Raw genomic sequence first — 17975 nt, 5'->3', positions numbered from 1 at the left:
GCCTCCCAAAATGCTGGGATTACAGGCATGAGCCACCGTGCCCGGCCCCTAAATTACATTTTGTCTGGTTGGGATAATTTATGTACGAATGAAGTCTCTAGCAGCAGTCTTTACAATATAATAACTATGATGGTGATCCTTTACTGTCAGCAGCATGAAGATTAATGTAATAGAAGGGGATTTGGAATCAGAAGAACTGTGTGTAGTCCTGACCAATGTTAATGAGCTGTGCAACTCAGGGCTTACTCGAATACATGGCTACTACGATTACATACATTCCATGTATTTTTTTTTTCTTTTTTTTTTTTTTTTGAGACGGAGTCTCGCCCTCTCTCCCAGGCTGGAGTGCAGTGGCGCGATCTTGGCTCACTGCAAGCTTCGCCTCCTGTGTTCACGCCATTCTCCCGCCTCAGCCTTCCGAGTAGCTGGGACTACAGGAGCCTGCCACCACGCCCGGCTAATTTTTTGTATTTTTAGTAGAGACGGGGTTTTACCATTCACAGGATGGTCTCGATCTCCTGACCTCATGATCTGCCCGCCTTGGCCTCCCAAAGTACTGGGATTACAGGTGTGAGCCACCGCGCCCGGGCTTTTTTTTTTTCTTAAGAGTTGGAGTCTTGCTCTGTCGCCCAGGCTGGAGTGCACTGGCGCAATCTGGCTCACTGCCTCCTCAAACTCCTGGGCTCAAGCAATTCTCTCACCTCAGCCTCTTGAGTAGCTAGAACTACAGGTGCACACCACCATACCTGGCTAATTTTTTTTTTTTTTTTTTTTTTTTTTGGTAGAGAAGGGGGTTTCACTGTGTTGTCCAGGCTGGTCTTAAACTCCTGACCACAAGTGATCCTCCCACTCTGGCCTCCCAAAGTGCTAGGATTAGAGGCAGGTCTTGAACTCCTGGCCTTGAACAGTCCTCCTACCTCTGCTTCCTGAGTCTCTGGGATTACAGATGTGTGCCACCACACCTGGCTTACATATATCTTATTGAGTAAACTTCAGAACCATTCTGTGAAGTTGTTAGAATTATTATTCCTCCTATAGAGGAGGAAATCAGAAATTCAGATTTTGGGGCCATCCCTTTGTACATGGAATCAAAGTCTCTGGGAATGGGGCTTAAGACTCTCTAAGGAATTTTGATACACCATCAGGCTTGAGAACCATTAACTGAAGGCAAGTTATTTAACCCTCCTAGCCTCATTTTCCCCATAAAATGAAATTTACTGCTACATTCTTAGTTGTAAAATGGGGCTACTTACCTCACAGGGACATTGGAAAGATCAAATTTGATAATCTAAAGTTCTTTGTCAACTATAAATGTCTGGATAAACTTTTCTCTTTTAACCATAAAAAGCTACATACATAGTAATTAGAATATAATTGATGTTCAATGAATATTTGTTGGATGCTTATTGAACAAATAAAATTTGACTATGGAACCAGCTAGACCTTACCCAGATCTTAAATAAGTTATAAAATTGAAGAGAGACCTGGAAGCATTCCTGCTCTTTTTTGTTATTACTCCTAAAGCTACCTATTCTAGACCGCACCTGGTGAGAGAAGGAACCTGGCTTTTCATGGTCCCTGTGGCAGTTTCCCCTGTAGAACATCAGGACTGTTATCTCATTTAATCCTTCCGAAATTCCTATGAGGTGGATAGATTTCAGACTTTCTTTTTTTTTTGAAGACAATGTCATGCTGTGTCACCCAGGCTGGAGAATGCAGTGGTGCATTCACAGCACACTGTAACCTCAACCTCCTGGGCTCAAACAGTCCTCCTGCCTCAGCCTCCAGTTAGCTGGGACCACAGGTGCACACCACCACGCCCGGCTAATTTTTTGTATTTTTAGTAGAGACGGGGTTTCACCATGTTAGCCAGGATGGTCTCAATCTCCTGACTTCGTGATCCACCCACCTCAGCCTCCCAAAGTGCTAGGATTACAGGCGTTAGCCACCGCACCCAGCCAAATTCTTACTATAACTTCTTAGTTATAGTAAGCTGCTTTTGTTTTGTTTGTTCTTTTTTTTTTTTTTTTTTTTTTTTGGAGATAGCGTCTTGCATTGTCGCCCAGGCTGGAGTGCAGTGGCATGATCTTAGCTCACTGCAGCCTCCACCTCATGTGATTCTCCTGTCTCAGCCTCCCGAGTAGCTGGGATTACAGGCACCCACCACCATGCCCGGCTAATTTTTTGTATTTTTAGTAGAGACAGGGTTTCACTATGTTGGCCAGGCTGGTCTCTAACTCCTGACCTCAAGTGATCCACCTGCCTCGGCCTCCCAAAGTGCTGGGATTATAGGCATGAGCCACCACGCCTGGCCTTTGTTTGTTCTTTTTACATCAGAATACCTTTAGTTTTCCTAAGTAGTGTTAGGATCAAGTGCAGTGACTGGTGCCTTCAGCCTGATAGTGCTATATGAGTTACCTAATCTACAATATAAAATTTAATTGATTTTTTTGGTAGCATAGCATCCTATATATTTGTTCATGTTCTCATTCCCAGCCCTTCTTTGGAAATCAACTCCAGCTATTCTGAAACTGTGAGGGGTGAAGGTAATTTAATTCTCTGGGCTCTAATTCCTAAGGGAGAATTTGCAGTATGTTATTACTGATGACATGTAGGATATTATCTCAGCATAAGGCTTAGTACATGATAAATCTTTGTTGGAATATGAATTTATGAACACATTAGACTGAGTATAAAAGCTAGCTGGGCTGGTCGCAGTGGCTCATGCCTGTAATCCCAGCACTTTGGGAGGCTGAGACAGGTGGATCAATTGAGGCCAGGAGTTTGAGACCAGCCTGGCCAACATGGTGAAACCCCATCTCTACTAAAAATACAAAAAAATTAGCCAGGCATGGTGGTGGGCACTTGTAATCCCAGCTACTTGGGAGGCTGAGGCAGGAGAATTACTTGAACCCGGGAAGTGGAGGTTGCAGTAAGATGAGACCGTGCCATTGCACTCCAGCCTGGGCAACAAGAACAAAACTCCGTCTCAAAAAAAAAAAAAGCTAGCTGGAATCACTTGCCTATGTTTTCCTTATGCTGGTTATAGAATATTTACCTTGGGCCAGGCATGGCGGTTCACGCCTGTAATCCCAGCACTTTGGGAGGCCAAGGCAGGTGGATCACCTGAGGTCAGGAGTTTGAGACCAGCCTGGCCAACGTGGTGAAACCCTGTCTCTACTAAAAAATACAAAAATTAGCCGGGTGTGTTGGCACATGCCTGTAGCCCCAGCTACTCGGGAGGCTGAGACAGGAGAATTGCTTGAACCGAGGAGGTGGAGGCTGCAGTGAGTCAGGATTATGCCACTGCACTTCAGCCTGGGCAAGACAGAGCGAGACTCCATCTCGAATAAAATAAAATAAAATAAAAATTTAAAAAAGTAGGTATTGTTTATTTTTATTATTTATTTATTTATTTTGGAGACAGGGTCTCACTCTGTCACCCAAGTTGGAGTGCAGTGGTGTCATCATGGCTCATTGCAGCCTCCACCTCCTGGGCTGAAGCAGATTCTCTCACCTCAGCCTCCAGAGTAGCTGGTGCTACAGGTGCAAGCCATCATGCCTAGCTAATTTTTTTTTTATTTTTTATTTTTTTGTAGAGACAGGGCCTCCCTATTTTGTCCAGGCTGGTCTTGAACTCCTAGGGTCAAGCAATCCTTCCACATCGGCTTACCAAAGTGCTGGGATTACAGATGTGAGCCACCACACTCAGCCTAATTTTAGTTTTTTTAATAACGTTTTTGTAGAATAATTTTAGCTTTCCAGAAAAGTTGTAGAAATAGTACAGAGAGTTCCTGTATACCCCTCACCCATTTTCCCCCATTACCACCTTACATAACCATGGTACATTCATCAAGACTAAGAAGGCAATATTGATGCATTTGAATTTCACCTGTTTTTCCTTTAATGTCCTTTTTTTGTTCCAGGATTCAATCCAGAATACCACATTATTGCATTTCATTTACCCTGAATTTTAAAGTGATATTTCCCTTTTAAATCTCCTAGAAAAGGCATATGGAAGGAGCATTTCTCTTTGCTGTTCTCCTACATTTCAAGCATATCTACCTCTATGTAGCACCAGCTTATGGTGTATATCTGCTGCGATCCTACTGTTTCACTGCAAATAAACCAGGCAAGTTTTGGTAATAATAGCAAAAACATTTTCGATTTTTTCCTTACTGTGTTGACTTGGTGGCTTGCTTGATAAGAAGGTTTTATGAAGCACAGCAGATATCTCAGCTGCTGATCCTGTAAGCCCTTTACCCATTCTCGCTTTTCTCTGCTCTTGCCACATCATGAATAGATTGGTGTACTATTGTGGGATACTTCTAGTTTTAGCACATGATATAGGTTATGATTAATGTTCCTTTCCATCTTCCTGGTTACTGATAATGTTCCTTTTCTGTAGATGGGTCTATTCGATGGAAGAGTTTCAGCTTTGTTCGTCTTATTTCCCTGGGACTGGTTGTTTTCCTAGTTTCTGCTCTTTCATTGGGTCCTTTCCTGGCCTTGGTAAGCCTTTTTTTTTTTTTTCAATTAATACATGTTCTTTGTTGGTGTTTAGAAAACATAATAAATCCAGGAATATGTAAAATAAGTAAAAGCTACTTTTTTCTTACTCCTTACCCAGCGTGACTCCCCAAAGATAGGGCAGTATTCCCTTTTTTATTTTTTTAAGATGGAGTCTCTCTCTGTCACCCAGGCTGGAATGCAGTGGCGTGATCTCGGCTCACTGCAACCTCTACCTCCTGGATTCAAGCGATTCTCCTGTCTCAGCCTCCTGAGTAGCTGGGATTACAGGCACATGCCACCAAGCCCAGCTAATTTTTGTATTTTTAGTAGAGACAGGGTTTCAACATGTTGGTCAGGCTGGTCTCGAACTCCTGACCTCAGGTGATCCACCCGCCTCAGCCTTCCAAAGTGCTGGGATTAAAGGCGTGAGCTACTGCTCTTGGCCGGATAAGGTAGTATTCTTTCAGACATTTTTGTGCACATTCAAATATGTGTATATATATACATGTATATGTTTAACTGTACATTACACATACACAAACACAGAATTGATCTTCATTATTTGTGTATTCTGTAGTTGTAAGTTTACCTACTTGATAAAATGTATTTGTAACAAAATCAATAATTTTGCAGTCTTACACAGACAGCAAACATTCTAAAGTGCATAGAATTTAACAGATGTTCAGATGTTTTCTTTCTTCCTCTTCTTCCCCACCCTGAAATCAACTAATTAATTTTAATTCTTACTAAAACTGAAATGCATCACATCTTTCGTAGTTTCCCAGCTCTCCCCTTCACCCTAGTAGACATGGATAAGCTGCAGTCTGTGTTCTGCTTTGTAGCTTGTAAATTCTTCTATTATTATAATAGTATGGACTGGTATTCAAAGTATTTTTATGTATATTGTCCCACTGGACAGTGGACAAAGTGAGACCAAAAGAAGGTTCTGTGAACTTACATTGTGGTGAGCATATAACCACTTACTTGAAGGAATAGAGACTAGAACCCAGACCCCATAACTTTCTACACACTATACCATAGAGAGTTCCCTAGTTCTCTTTTTGAATTTGAAAAAGATTGATGACTGTTTAATCAGTTTCATTTCTCTTTTCAACAGAATCAGCTGCCTCAAGTCTTTTCCCGACTCTTTCCTTTCAAGAGGGGCCTCTGTCATGCATATTGGGCTCCAAACTTCTGGGCTTTGTACAATGCTTTGGACAAAGTGCTGTCTGTCATCGGTATGGTAGCGAGCATTTTTTACTCAGACTCTGAATATTGAAAGGACTAGGCACATGGAGAAATGGAAAAACCTTTGTGTTTTGAATGTAGCTGAATTGTTTGTTCTCCAGTCCTGCATTTCAGCTTTCAGGATGAACAGGGGGAGCAGTTCTTGGGACTGAGGCTTTAGTGCAATAAACAAACTGTTTTCCTTATAAAAGCTCCTTGTGGTAATGAGGTTATTGATCCTTTCCTGGGGAAAAAATAAAATATGTAGACACTCTATAAAGGTAATTTTTGCCGTAATTAAAAAATTATTCGGCAGCAGCAGTTAACCCTGCTTTTCTTCCCCCCTTCTCACCATTCCTATTCAAACCCCTACTTATTTTTAGAGACAGGGTCTCACTGTCACCCAGGATGGAGTGCAGTGGTGTTAAGATCATAGCGCACTGCAGCCTTAAATTCCTGGGCTCAAACAATCCTCTTGTCTCAGCCCCCTGAGTTGCTGGGACTACAGGTGCATACCACCACACCTGGCTGATTTTTAAATTTTTGTTTTTTAGAGATGAGGGTCTCACTATGTTGCCCAGAGTGGGATCAAACTTCTGGTCTCAAATGATCCTCCCACCTTGGCTTCCCAAAGTGCTGGGATTACCAGCACCAGCCACCATGCCTGGCCCACCCCACTTTTAAACCTAAACATATAAGAAACAAGAAAGAAGAATATGTAAGTTGTGACTCTCAGTATTAAACCAATAAGGAAAATAACCCTGCATTTTAACATGAGATGAGAAGAAATGAAAAACCCAGGCTATGGTTTTTAAAATTGGGTCGTAATGAAAAATAAGTTATGCTTTGAGATGGTTCTACTAAAAATAACTCACTCCAGATAACACAGTCTCTCATTTGTGAATACAATCTAGCTTGGTGGGAAAATGGCATGATCAAGAGGGTGGTCAGCAAACTTTTTCTGTAACTGGCCAGATAATTTTAAGCTATGCAGGCCACACACAGTGTGTGTGTGTATGTGTGTCTGTGTCTGTATTTGTGTATGCACATTTGTTTAAAACCTTATAAAAGTAAAAACCATTCATACTTCAGTGCTGTGCAAAAACTGGGCACAGGCTACATTTGGCTGTTGGGCTATAGTCTGTGGACTCCAGATCTAGAGTCTGATGACTTGGTTTGGAGGCTCACCTGCGTAAATTGCTATTGTAATGTGTGGCATTGACAAGTCATTTGCTTCCTTTCGTCTAACTTTCCTCACTATACAAAAGGCATACTAGTACTTTACCTGTACCTATACAGTGTGTTGTGAGGAACAGAAGCAAAATTTAAAAAGTACTAGGTTATCAGTAGCAGAGACTTTGGAGCCAGACAAACCTGAGTTCAGTTTTACCACCTATTAGTTGTGTGACTTTGGGCAGGTTACTCCATCTCTGTACCTCAGGGGGCTAAAAGTAGTAAGTGCAGAGCCCTGGGCACATGGTAGACGCTCCATGCATGGTTGCCACTGTTACTGTTTTTGAGAAGTACTTGGAGGAAATCATACACTGCCTGTGTGATGACTTATACATTGTGTCACCGTGTTGCTCACTGTGAATCTAGCCTTGAGGTACATGGCATTCTTACAGAGTAATTCCTAACATTCATATTTCAAAAAAAGCTTTAAACAGCCAGCATAGTATGAGGTACAAGGGCCAGTTGCCTTGTCTGAGTCAGGAAGCTGTACTGTACCCTCACTTGTATGTTTGTCTCTTTGAAGATGTTTTACATGGAAAGTCAGTGTCAGAGTTGGACAACTTTGTTTTAGGGAGATAGTTATTAGCTGTAAGAGAGAATCAGCAGGCCAAAGGGGAAAGGGGAAGAGGTTAGTAAGTAGAAAATATTTTGGTACATCTTTCTCACATTGTATTGATTTTCACTGGCATTTGACAGGCCCTATAGGTGCTCAGACTGTCCCTGACTGTCCTATTAGCCAGAGCTTGTTGGGGCTTGTATTGTCATTCTCTGAATTGATTTATTTAATAACCAAGTATTTATTGAGCTCCTATGTACTGGGGATAGAAATGAACTCATCATCATTCCTGCCTTCAAGGAATACAGTATAGTAGAGGAAATGAGCACATAAACAAGTGCAGTGCCTTGTGGTGAACACTGTTAGAGTGAGCTCACTCAGCTGGGCACGTTGGCTCAGGCCTGTAATCCTAGCACTTTGGGAGGCTGAGATGGGCGGATCACCTAAAGTCAGGAGTTCAAGACCAGCCTGGCCAACATGGTGACACCCCGTGTCTACTAAAAATACAAAAATTAGCCAGGCATGGTGGCGCATGCCTGTAATCCCAGTTAATGGGGAGGCTGAGGCAGGAGAATCACTGGAACCTGGAACCTGGGAGGCAGAGGCTGCAGTAAGCCGAGATCACGCCACTGCATTCCAGCCTCTGTCTCTGGGCGACAGAGTAAGACTCCATCTCAAAAAAAAAAAGTGAGCTCACAAGAAAATCAGTTCTGCTTATTGATTTTCTCAGGTGATTGAATTAGAAGTTAATTTGGCAAAGGGAGTTGCCTGAGCAGAGGGACACAGGTGTTGAGAGTGGTATATTGAAGACCCACAGTTATTTCATTGTGGCCAAGCCACATTTAACAAAGTAGAGATGAGATTGAACAGGTGGGAAGCGGCGACGAGATCATGGAAGACACTGGATACTATATTTAGGAATACAGGGTTTCTCCTATAGGAGATGAAGGATTCAAAGTTCCTTCATGACATGCTCAGACTGTTCTAGAAGCTTGCTTTCAGAGGTGAGAGCAGATTACCATTTGTGCTGCCTGCCAGCAAGTTTCCTATAAGCTGCACAAATTCCCTGTTCCAATGCAAAGAGCTGCTTTATATATTATAATCTTAAGACCAGAGGCATTTTGGGTAGAATAGTATAGGATTAAATTCATGAAATCTTAGCCTTTAAGCAGCAATAAGATTTAGTAGCTTACTTTTTATTCCTGAAGGAATTGATTGTTAATATATGGTATCTCGCTGATAAATATAAAAATAAAACAAAACAAAATGTCTGTTTAATAGGTTTGAAATTGAAATTTCTTGATCCCAATAATATTCCCAAGGCCTCAATGACAAGTGGTTTGGTTCAGCAGTTCCAACACACAGTCCTTCCCTCAGTGACTCCCTTGGCAACCCTCATCTGCACACTGATTGCCATATTGGTAAGAACTCAACAGATGGTGCTCATTTCTTGAGTTTTCTCTGCTTTTCTTTTGTCTGGCTGATTAAATTTCAACTTTCAAGCTCTTCCAACTGTAGGATAAATTTCATGCCTGTAATCCTTCTGCAGATTGAAGCATTTCCTAGCAATTCTTAGAGTAACTTTGAATACCATAAGGAAGGATTACCAGTAAAGCCTTTGTGAGAGATTCTTGCCAGTGGCTGTTAGACCATCTGTTCACCCTGGGGGAAGGGAAAAAGAAAAGCCCAGAGAGGAAGAGGCATGGATCATGCTGCGGAGAAAGAAGGAAATGTTTGTGGCAGGGACATCCAGATTTGGTTTGTTTTTCTCATCCTTAGCTAAATCATCAAAATTCCAAGTGTATCTGGACGGCGTGGATGTTTTGTCTTGATGGTGATAATGAATTGAGAGAGTCGACAAAGGCTTTTTGAGCCTAAGATGAGCCTAATATGAGTAAGATGCTCTTAGAGGCCTCATTCTAAGTACTTTAGAAACTTTATTTTCTAAAATTTCATTAGTGATTGCAGTGACCTCAATTTCATGGTATAATTTTAGTAGAATTCAATATAAACAACTCAATCCTATTGATAATTACACTCATCTTTAATTTTGGTTTCTGAATGTTTCAAACCTGCTAGCAACCACCTGATTCCACTTAATTACATGACAGTACAGGTATGTAGATAATTAAGCTCTGTTGGGCTGTTTGTTCACATATTTTAATTGAGGTAAAACGTTTTTCCTAAAATTTCAGCCTTATGCGGTACATATAGTTTCTATGGCCTTCCAGCCAATAAAACTAGGTATTTATTAATGTGGTAAATCTAATTTATCGGCTCAAAAGCATCTATGGACTTCTGTAGTTTGACCTATTAGGTTCATTAATAAATGAACTATTAGTAAACTAATTATGAAGATGTAATAAGTTGTTAGACTGTACATCCCAGAACTTAATTATTAATTTTGATAGTATAATTAATTTTTTTTTTTTTTTGAGACAGTCTCACTCCGTCGTCCAGGCTGGAGTGCAGTGGCGATTCTCCTGCCTCAGCCTCCCAAGTAGCTGGGATTACAGGCGCCTGCCACCACACCCGGCTAATTGTTTTGCAGTTTTTTTGTTTTTGTTTTTGTTTTTGTTTTTTGAAACGGAGTCTTGCTCTGTTGCCAGGCTGGAGTGTAGTGGTACGATCTCAGCTCACTGCAACCCCCACCTCCTGGGTTCAAGCGATCCCCCTGCTTCAGCCTCCTGAGTAGCTGGAACTACAGGCATGCACCACCACGCCCGGCTAATTTTTTTTGTATTTTAGTAGAGACAGGGTTTCACCATGTTGGCCAGGATGGTCTTGATCTCCTGACCTCGTGACCCGCCCACCTCGGCCTCCCAAAGTGCTGGGATTATAGGCCTGAGCCACCACACCCGGCCTTTTTTGTAGTTTTTAGTAGAGACGGGGTTTCACCATCTTGGCCAGGCTGGTCTTAAACTCCTGACCTCGTGATCAACTCGCATCAGCCTCTCAAAGTTCTGGGATTACAGGCGTGAGTCACTGCGCCCGGCCAATTTTTTTTTTTTTTTTTTTTTTTTTGAGACAGAGTCTTGTTCTGTCACCTAGGCTGGAGTGCGGTAGCGCAATTTCAGCTCACCGCAACCTATGCCTCCCATGGTCAAGCGATTCTCCTCCCTCAGCCTCCAGAGTACCTGGAATACAGGTGTGTACCACCACGCCCAGCTAATTTTTTTTGTATTTTTAGTAGAGATGGGGTTTCACTATGTTGGTCAGGCTGTTCTTGAACTCCTAACCTCAAGTGATCTGCCTGCCTTGGCCTCCCAAAGTGCTGGGATTATAGGCATAAGCCACCATGCCCAGCCAGTAGAATTAATTTTAATGAGTTAAATATATATATCAAGGCTCGACGCGGTGGCTCAAACCTGTAATCCCAGCACTTTGGGAGGCCAAGGCGGGCAGATCACGAGGTCAGGATTTCGAGACCAGCCTGGCCAACATGGTGAAACCCCGTCTTTATTAAAAATACAAAAATTAGCTGGGCGTGGTGGCAGGCACCTGTAATCCCAGCTACTTGGGAGGCTGAGGCAGGAAAATCGCTTGAACCTGGGAGGTGGAGGTTGCAGTGAGCCGAGATCGCACCACTGCACTCCAGCCTGGGCAACAGAGTGAGACTCCGTCTCAAAAAAGACAAAAATAATATATATATGTATATATTTACATATAAAATATATTTATTTATTTACATATAAAAATATATATATATACACATCAAATGCCAATTTTTTCTGAGTTTTCGCTTTTATGTTAACTTTTGTTAGACTGTGCACAAAGTGATGAATGATTCGGTTTCATGAAGAATTGTCTAAGATCGGCTGTCTTTCAGAGATGATGCAAATTGTATTCACCTGAACTCTGTTTCTGTAAAGTCTATTTCAAATGATACTGAAGTTTATCTTTGCCTATTGTTTCTAGCCCTCTATTTTCTGTCTTTGGTTTAAACCCCAAGGGCCCAGAGGCTTTCTCCGATGTCTAACTCTTTGTGCCTTGAGCTCCTTTATGTTTGGGTGGCATGTTCATGAAAAAGCCATACTTCTAGCAATTCTCCCAATGAGGTAAGCAGATAGCTCAGCCAGTGAGCATTTCGGCATATTTCACAATGATCCTATTTTCTATTTGCTCTGTCCCTTCTTGTCATGTTCACCAGGATAGGCAAAAACAAAGATGTATAGGAACAGATGTCCACTAGGACAGGACAGGGATGCTTAACTTGGGATTCTTGGACCCATGAAGGTATGCAAAAATGCATGTACTATTTCTGTTTCTGCGTTTTTGGAAAGAAGCACTTAGTGATTAAGTACCATGAAAGCTGGCTTTTAGATCTGATCATTGAGGGGCAGTATGTTATAGAAAAAACCTGGGCTGGCCGGGCGCGGTAGCTCACGCCTGTAATCCCAGCAATTTCAGCTCACCGCAACCTATGCCTCCCAGGGTCAAGCGATTCTCCTGCCTCAGCCTCCAGAGTACCTGGAATACAGGTATGTACCACCACGCCCAGCTAATTTTTTTTGTATTTTTAGTAGAGATGGGGTTTCACTATGTTGGTCAGGCTGTTCTTGAACTCCTAACCTCAAGTGATCTGCCTGCCTTGGCCTCCCAAAGTGCTGGGATTATAGGCATGAGCCACCATGCCTTAGGGAGGTGGCTTAGGCTCCCAGCGCTTAGGGAGGCTGAGGCGGGCAGATCACGAGGTCAGGAGATCGACACCATCCTGGCTAACGTGGTGAAACCCCATCTCTACTAAAAATACAAAAAATTAGCCGGGCATAGTGGCACATGCCTGTAGTCCCAGCTACTCGGGAGGCTGAGGCAGAAGAATTGCTTGAACCCGGGAGGAGGAGGTTGCAGTGAGCCAAGATCGCGCCACTGCATTCCATTCTGGGTGACCGAGCGAGACTCTGTCTCAAAAATGAAAAAAAGAAAAAACTTGGGCTTTGGCATCATCCCGTCTAAAAATAAGGTCCCATGGTTCCTTGTTAAGTGTTGTTAGTCAAAGTAAAGATTTAGTCTATTCTGGAATAATACCTGATACTGTACTACATTTCAGATTTTCCAGAACTGTTTTTGTTTTGCATTCTTTCTTTTGAACCTCACAATAATCTTTAAGATAATTGGCCAGGCATGGTGGCTCACATCTGCAATCCCAGTACTTTTGGAGGCTGAAGCAGTGGTTCACTTGATGCCAGGAGTTTGAGATCAGCCTGGCCAACATAGCAAAACCCCATCTCTACTAAAAATACAAAAATTAGCCAGGCATGGTGGTGCATGCCTCTAATCCCAGCTACTTGAGAGGCTGAGGCATGAAGATCCTTTGAACCTGGGAGGTGAAGGTTGCAGTGAGCCAAGATGGCGCCACTGCACTCCAGCCTGGGGCAATAGAATGAGACCCTGTCTCAAAAAAAGAAAAGAAAAAAAAAAGATAGTTAAAATAAATGGGTATTATTCCCTTTTTTTTCCTTTCTTTTTTTTTTTCCTTTTTGGTAGAGACAGGGTCTTGCCATGTTGCCTAGGCTGGTCTCAAACTACTGGGCACAAGCCGTCTTCCTACCTCAGCCTCCCAAAGTGCTGGGATTGCAGATGTGAGCCAACAAAACAGGCTTATTCCCTGTCTTAACATCTGAAGAATCTAGGGCTGAAAATGTTTGTGACTCGTCCAAAGTCATACAGGTCGCAAGAATTAGAGTTAGGACCTGAATCTTATGATGTTGAATCTATGATCTTTTCACTATGCCATGCTAAAAAAACCATTTTAAATGTAAGTGTCCAATTTAGGCATAGTTGAAACCCAATAGATAGATAAGTGGTAATAATAGCCTTTTTCTTGATATTTTTCTTAAATCTTGAGAAATCTTTTAAGCTCTGAACATATATTAAGCAAATTTGTCAGGCCAGTATATGGCTTGTCTGGGTTCATTTAGCAGCTTGGAGTTTCCAAATTAAAAAGTAAAGCAAAAACTTTTAATGTCTTTAGTCTAAATTCACACCAAACACCAGCAGGTGAAGGGCATTGTCTAAGAGATGAGCTATAAGGTTGGAAATGAAACTCCAAGTCCTGTTTCCCTGACTGCCACCACTAGGCAGCTCCCATTCCCACAACATTCCTGTCTTTGGAGAAGGTGCGATTACTCAGGGAAGCAAGATTCTTTTTTTTTTTGTTTTTTGAGACAGAGTCTCGCTCTGTTGCCCAGGCTGGATGCAGTGGCGTGATCTCGGCTCACTGCAACCTCTGCCTCCCAGGTTCAAGCGATTCTCCTGCCTCAGCCTCCTGAGTAGCTGGGATTACAAGCACCCGCCACCATGCCCGGCTAATTTTTGTATTTTTAGCAGAGACAGGGTTTCACCATGTTGGCCAGGCTGGTCTTGAACTCCTGACCTCAGGTGATCCTCCCACCTTGGCCTCCCAAAGTGCTGGGATTAAAGGCATGAGCCACTGTGCCCGGCCAGAAACAAGATTCTTTTATGATACCCCTGATTCAGTTTGATATATGCTATTGATTGCTTAAAGTTTCCTACTAAAAAATTAATATTCTCAACTAAATTGAACTTGTGGCAAAATCAGCATGTTCTTTTATGCCTCAGCCAGTTCTAATGTAATAAGAGATGCAGTTTATTTAAGCTATTTGCAAGTGTAATATCAGTTGTTGTTTTAAGAAATTATTTTTATTTTTAGCCTTTTGTCTGTGGGAAAAGCAGGAGACGCTTCAATTTTTCTGATTCTGACCACAACAGGACATTATTCCCTCTTTCCTCTGCTCTTCACTGCACCAGGTAAACAGCTTCTTCTGAGAACGGTATATTTGACTATCACACCCTTTTCATTGAGGCCTAGAGATTAATACATCTAATTTAAACAACCCTAAAATCTCTTGGAAGGAGAGAGATCATTCATCCTCTTAAATAAAACCTCCAGTTTCCTGTAATTCTCAGCATCTCTAGATGTCGCAAAAATGTAAAATTAAACTTAAAAAGTATTATTAGTACTATATAGCTGTGTCAGTGTGCTTATATTACTTTCAGCATCATAAGTCTTTCTGTCATCAGCTAAATTATCTTTTTTTTTCTATTCTTTTAACAGAACTTCCCATTAAAATCTTACTCATGTTATTATTCACCATATATAGTATTTCGTCACTGAAGACTTTATTCAGGTAATCAAAAAAAAAAGTTTAAAATTATACTTACTCTTGTGAAATGTTTACACCTAAATGGTCAAATAAGCTTTTTAAATTTGATTTTTAAGTTATAACAGTAATATGACAACATTACAAAAAAAATTGGTAAATAGAGGGAGAAATCACTCAATCCCATCACTCAGGCGAGACAACATAGTTTGTGTCTTTAGTTTGGGGGAGTATTTGAGGAGGACTACTTAAATTAAAATCCTATATGAAAACTCAAAAACTGAATGTAAAATATGCTTTATGAATAAAACTATTAAATACAGATACATATGGAAAAAACTAAAAGATACTGTGCACAAATTTTTTTTGTTTGTTTTTTTGAGACGGAGTTTTGCTCTTGTTGCCCAGGCTGGAGGGGCAATGGCGTGATCTCGGCTCACCACACCCTCCGCCTACCGCGTTCAAGCTATTCTCCTGCCTCAGCCTCCCGAGTTACTGGGATTACAGGCATGCGCCACCATGCCCAGCTAATTTTTTTAATTTTTTTGGAGACGGAGTCTCGCGCTTGTCTCCCAGGCTGGAGTGCAGTGGCACGATCTCCACTCACTGCAACTTCCGCCTCCTGGGTTCAAGCGATTCTCCAGCCTCAGCCTCCTGAGTAGCTGAGATTATAGGCATGCACCACCACCACACCTGGCTAATTTTTTATATTTTTAGTAGAGATGGGGTTTCACCCTGTTGGCCAGGCTTCTCTCGAGCTCCTGACGTCAGGTGATCCGCCCACCTTGGCCTCCCAAAGTGCTGGGAGTACAGGCGTGAGCTGCTGTGCCCGGCTAATTTTGTATTTTTAGTAGAGACGGGGTTTCTCTATGTTGGTCAGGCTGGTCTTGAACTCCCAACCTCAGGTGATCCACCCACCTCAGCCTCCCAAAGTGCTGGGATTACAGGCGTGGAGCCACCGCACCCGACTATGTACAAATTTTTACTACAGAATTATAGGTGGAAACGTTTTCTCTTCTAAACTGTATGTAATGTTAACTATAATTTTTTTTTTTTTTTTTTGAGACGGAGTTTCACCCTTGTTGCCCAGGCTGGAGTGCAATGGCATGATCTCAGCTGACTGAAACCTCCACCTCTCAGGTTCAAGCAATTCTCCTGCCTCAGCCTCCCTAGCAGCTGGGATTACAAGCATGCGCCACCACGCCCAGCTAATTTTGTATTTTTAGTAGAGATGGATTTCTCCACGTTGGTCAGGCTGGTCTCGAACTCTTGACCTCAGGTGATCCACCCGCCTTGGCCTCCCAAAGTGCTGGCATTACAGGCGTGAGCCACCATGCCCGGCCAACTGTAATTTTTTAAAGCTTGCTTATGGTTCATAACTGTGTCCATAAAAACTTATATAATTAACTATGTTAAAATGCAGTTATAGCCATGTGACCCAGCAATTCCACTCCTATACCCAAAAGAATGGAAACAGGGACTCAACAGATACTTGTACATCAGTATTCATTGTAGCATTATTCATACTAGCTAAAAGATAGAAACAACCCAATGTCCATCAACAAATACGTGATAAAGTGTGATATACACATATAGTGGATTATTCAGCCAGAGAAAGGAATGAAGTTCCAATACATGCTACGTGAATGAATCTTGAAGACATGCTAAGTGAATGAAACCAGACACAATAGAACAAATATATCATTCCACTGATACGAAATTCTAGAATAAACAAACTTATAGAGACAGAAAGTAGATTAGAGGTTGAGGGAACAGGGGGATGGGGAGTTATTGTTAATGGTTCCAGAGTTTCTGTTTGGGGTCATGAAAATATTTTGAAGGTGGATAGTGGCGATGGGCGCACATTATTGATCTACTTAATACCATCAAACTGTATACTTAAAAATGGTTAAACAAATAGCAAATTTCATGTTATATATATTTTACCAAAATAAAAAATATTTTAAAAATCTAGTGAAACCTTGTCTCTACCAAAAATACAAAAATTAGCTGGGCATGGTGGCAGGCGTCTGTAATCCCAGCTACTTGGGAGGCTGAGGCAAGAGAATCGCTTGAACCCAGGAGGTGGAGGTTGCATTGAGCTGAGATTGCACCACTGCACTCTGGCCTGGGTGACAGAGGAAGGCTCCATCTCAAAAAGAAAATTTTTTTTAAATCTTCAATTCTATATTGTTTCTCATGTTCTTATTCCAATGTTACAGCACCCAACCCCTTTACCTCTTTCAAATGTAGAACTAATTCTCTCTGAGCAGCTTGAGCTAAATAACAGCATAGTTTGATGATGGAGTAAATTTGGATTGTTGGGATAATATAATGTATATAATTATCATTTTTTCTAAATGTGAAACTTATTTTTTATTTATTTTTTGAGACGGAGTCTCACTGTGTCGCCCAGGCTAGAGTGCGGTGGTGCCATATCAACTCACTGCAACCCAGTTAAAGCAGTTCTCCTGCCTCAGCCTCCCAAGTAGCTGGAATTACAGGCCTGTGCCACCCTGGTCGGCTAATTTTTGCATTTTTAGTAGAGATGGGGTTCCTCCATGTTGGCCAGGTTCGTCTAGAACTCCTGACCTCAGGTGATCCACCTGCCTTGGCCTCCCAAAGTGCTGGGATTACTGGCATGAGCCTCTGCACTTGGCCCTAAATGTGAAATTTAATATACTCTTGACTCTGGCCTTGGCTGTAATAATTGACAGCAAGACAGTGCAGAGGGGGAAGCTTTAGCTAGGAAATGTTTGCTAAACCATGATGACTCATCTAAAATCAGACTTTTCTCTCTTTTTTCCTTCAGAAAAGAAAAACCTCTTTTTAATTGGATGGAAACTTTCTACCTGCTTGGCCTGGGGCCTCTGGAAGTCTGCTGTGAATTTGTGTTCCCTTTCACCTCCTGGAAGGTGAAGTACCCCTTCATCCCTTTGTTACTAACCTCAGTGTATTGTGCAGTAGGCATCACATATGCTTGGTTCAAACTGTATGTTTCAGTATTGATTGACCCTCCTATTGGCAAGACAAAGAAACAATGAATAAAGGAACTGCTTAGATGTGTGCCAAGCAATTATTTCATGGGAAATTAACCAGAACTTGAAGAAAGTTGCCAGTGGCATCAGCCATTTGTTTCAGTAGAACTGTTTAGAGCACCATTCTTCCACACTTGGTCTTGCCCAGCCTAGCAACCGGATTGTCACCATGGTGAGAAGCCACTGGCCCTCCATAAGCACTGAAACACATCTGAAAAAAAACTCATCTTTCCCTATTAAAATTGTCTGAGATCGTTCAGACTGCTGTGCTTGCTCAAGCCAAAC

The 17975-nt window shown here is 41.9% G+C and overlaps 1 protein-coding gene across 9 annotated transcripts in view; it reads left to right on the top strand.

The window, feature by feature from the left end:
* The window catches only part of ALG8 (ALG8 alpha-1,3-glucosyltransferase), a 38471-nt gene extending 20757 nt beyond the window's left edge, over positions 1-17714 (top strand). For 2 of the 9 annotated variants that reach the window (XM_054437856.2, XM_054437857.2), the window contains exons 6-13: positions 4006-4132; positions 4409-4512; positions 5630-5750; positions 8810-8949; positions 11447-11586; positions 14202-14299; positions 14607-14679; positions 17465-17714. In XM_054437856.2, the coding sequence (XP_054293831.1) occupies positions 4006-4132; positions 4409-4512; positions 5630-5750; positions 8810-8949; positions 11447-11586; positions 14202-14299; positions 14607-14679; positions 17465-17696 (1035 nt within the window). In that variant the 3' untranslated portion in view covers positions 17697-17714. Of the gene's footprint in view, positions 1-4005; positions 4133-4408; positions 4513-5629; positions 5751-8809; positions 8950-11446; positions 11587-14201; positions 14300-14606; positions 14680-15717; positions 15793-17464 lie in introns of those variants that run through there. The other 7 variants (XM_054437858.2, XM_054437860.2, XM_063672107.1 and 4 more) reach the window with 6 other exon arrangements.
* The last annotated feature ends 261 nt before the right edge of the window (positions 17715-17975 follow it).

This window comes from Pongo pygmaeus, chromosome 9, assembly GCF_028885625.2.
Source record: "Pongo pygmaeus isolate AG05252 chromosome 9, NHGRI_mPonPyg2-v2.0_pri, whole genome shotgun sequence".
Taxonomy (NCBI): Eukaryota; Metazoa; Chordata; class Mammalia; order Primates; family Hominidae; genus Pongo; species Pongo pygmaeus.
The sequence above is the reverse complement of the archived record's forward strand: the minus strand, read 5'-3'. Positions and strand labels throughout refer to the sequence as shown.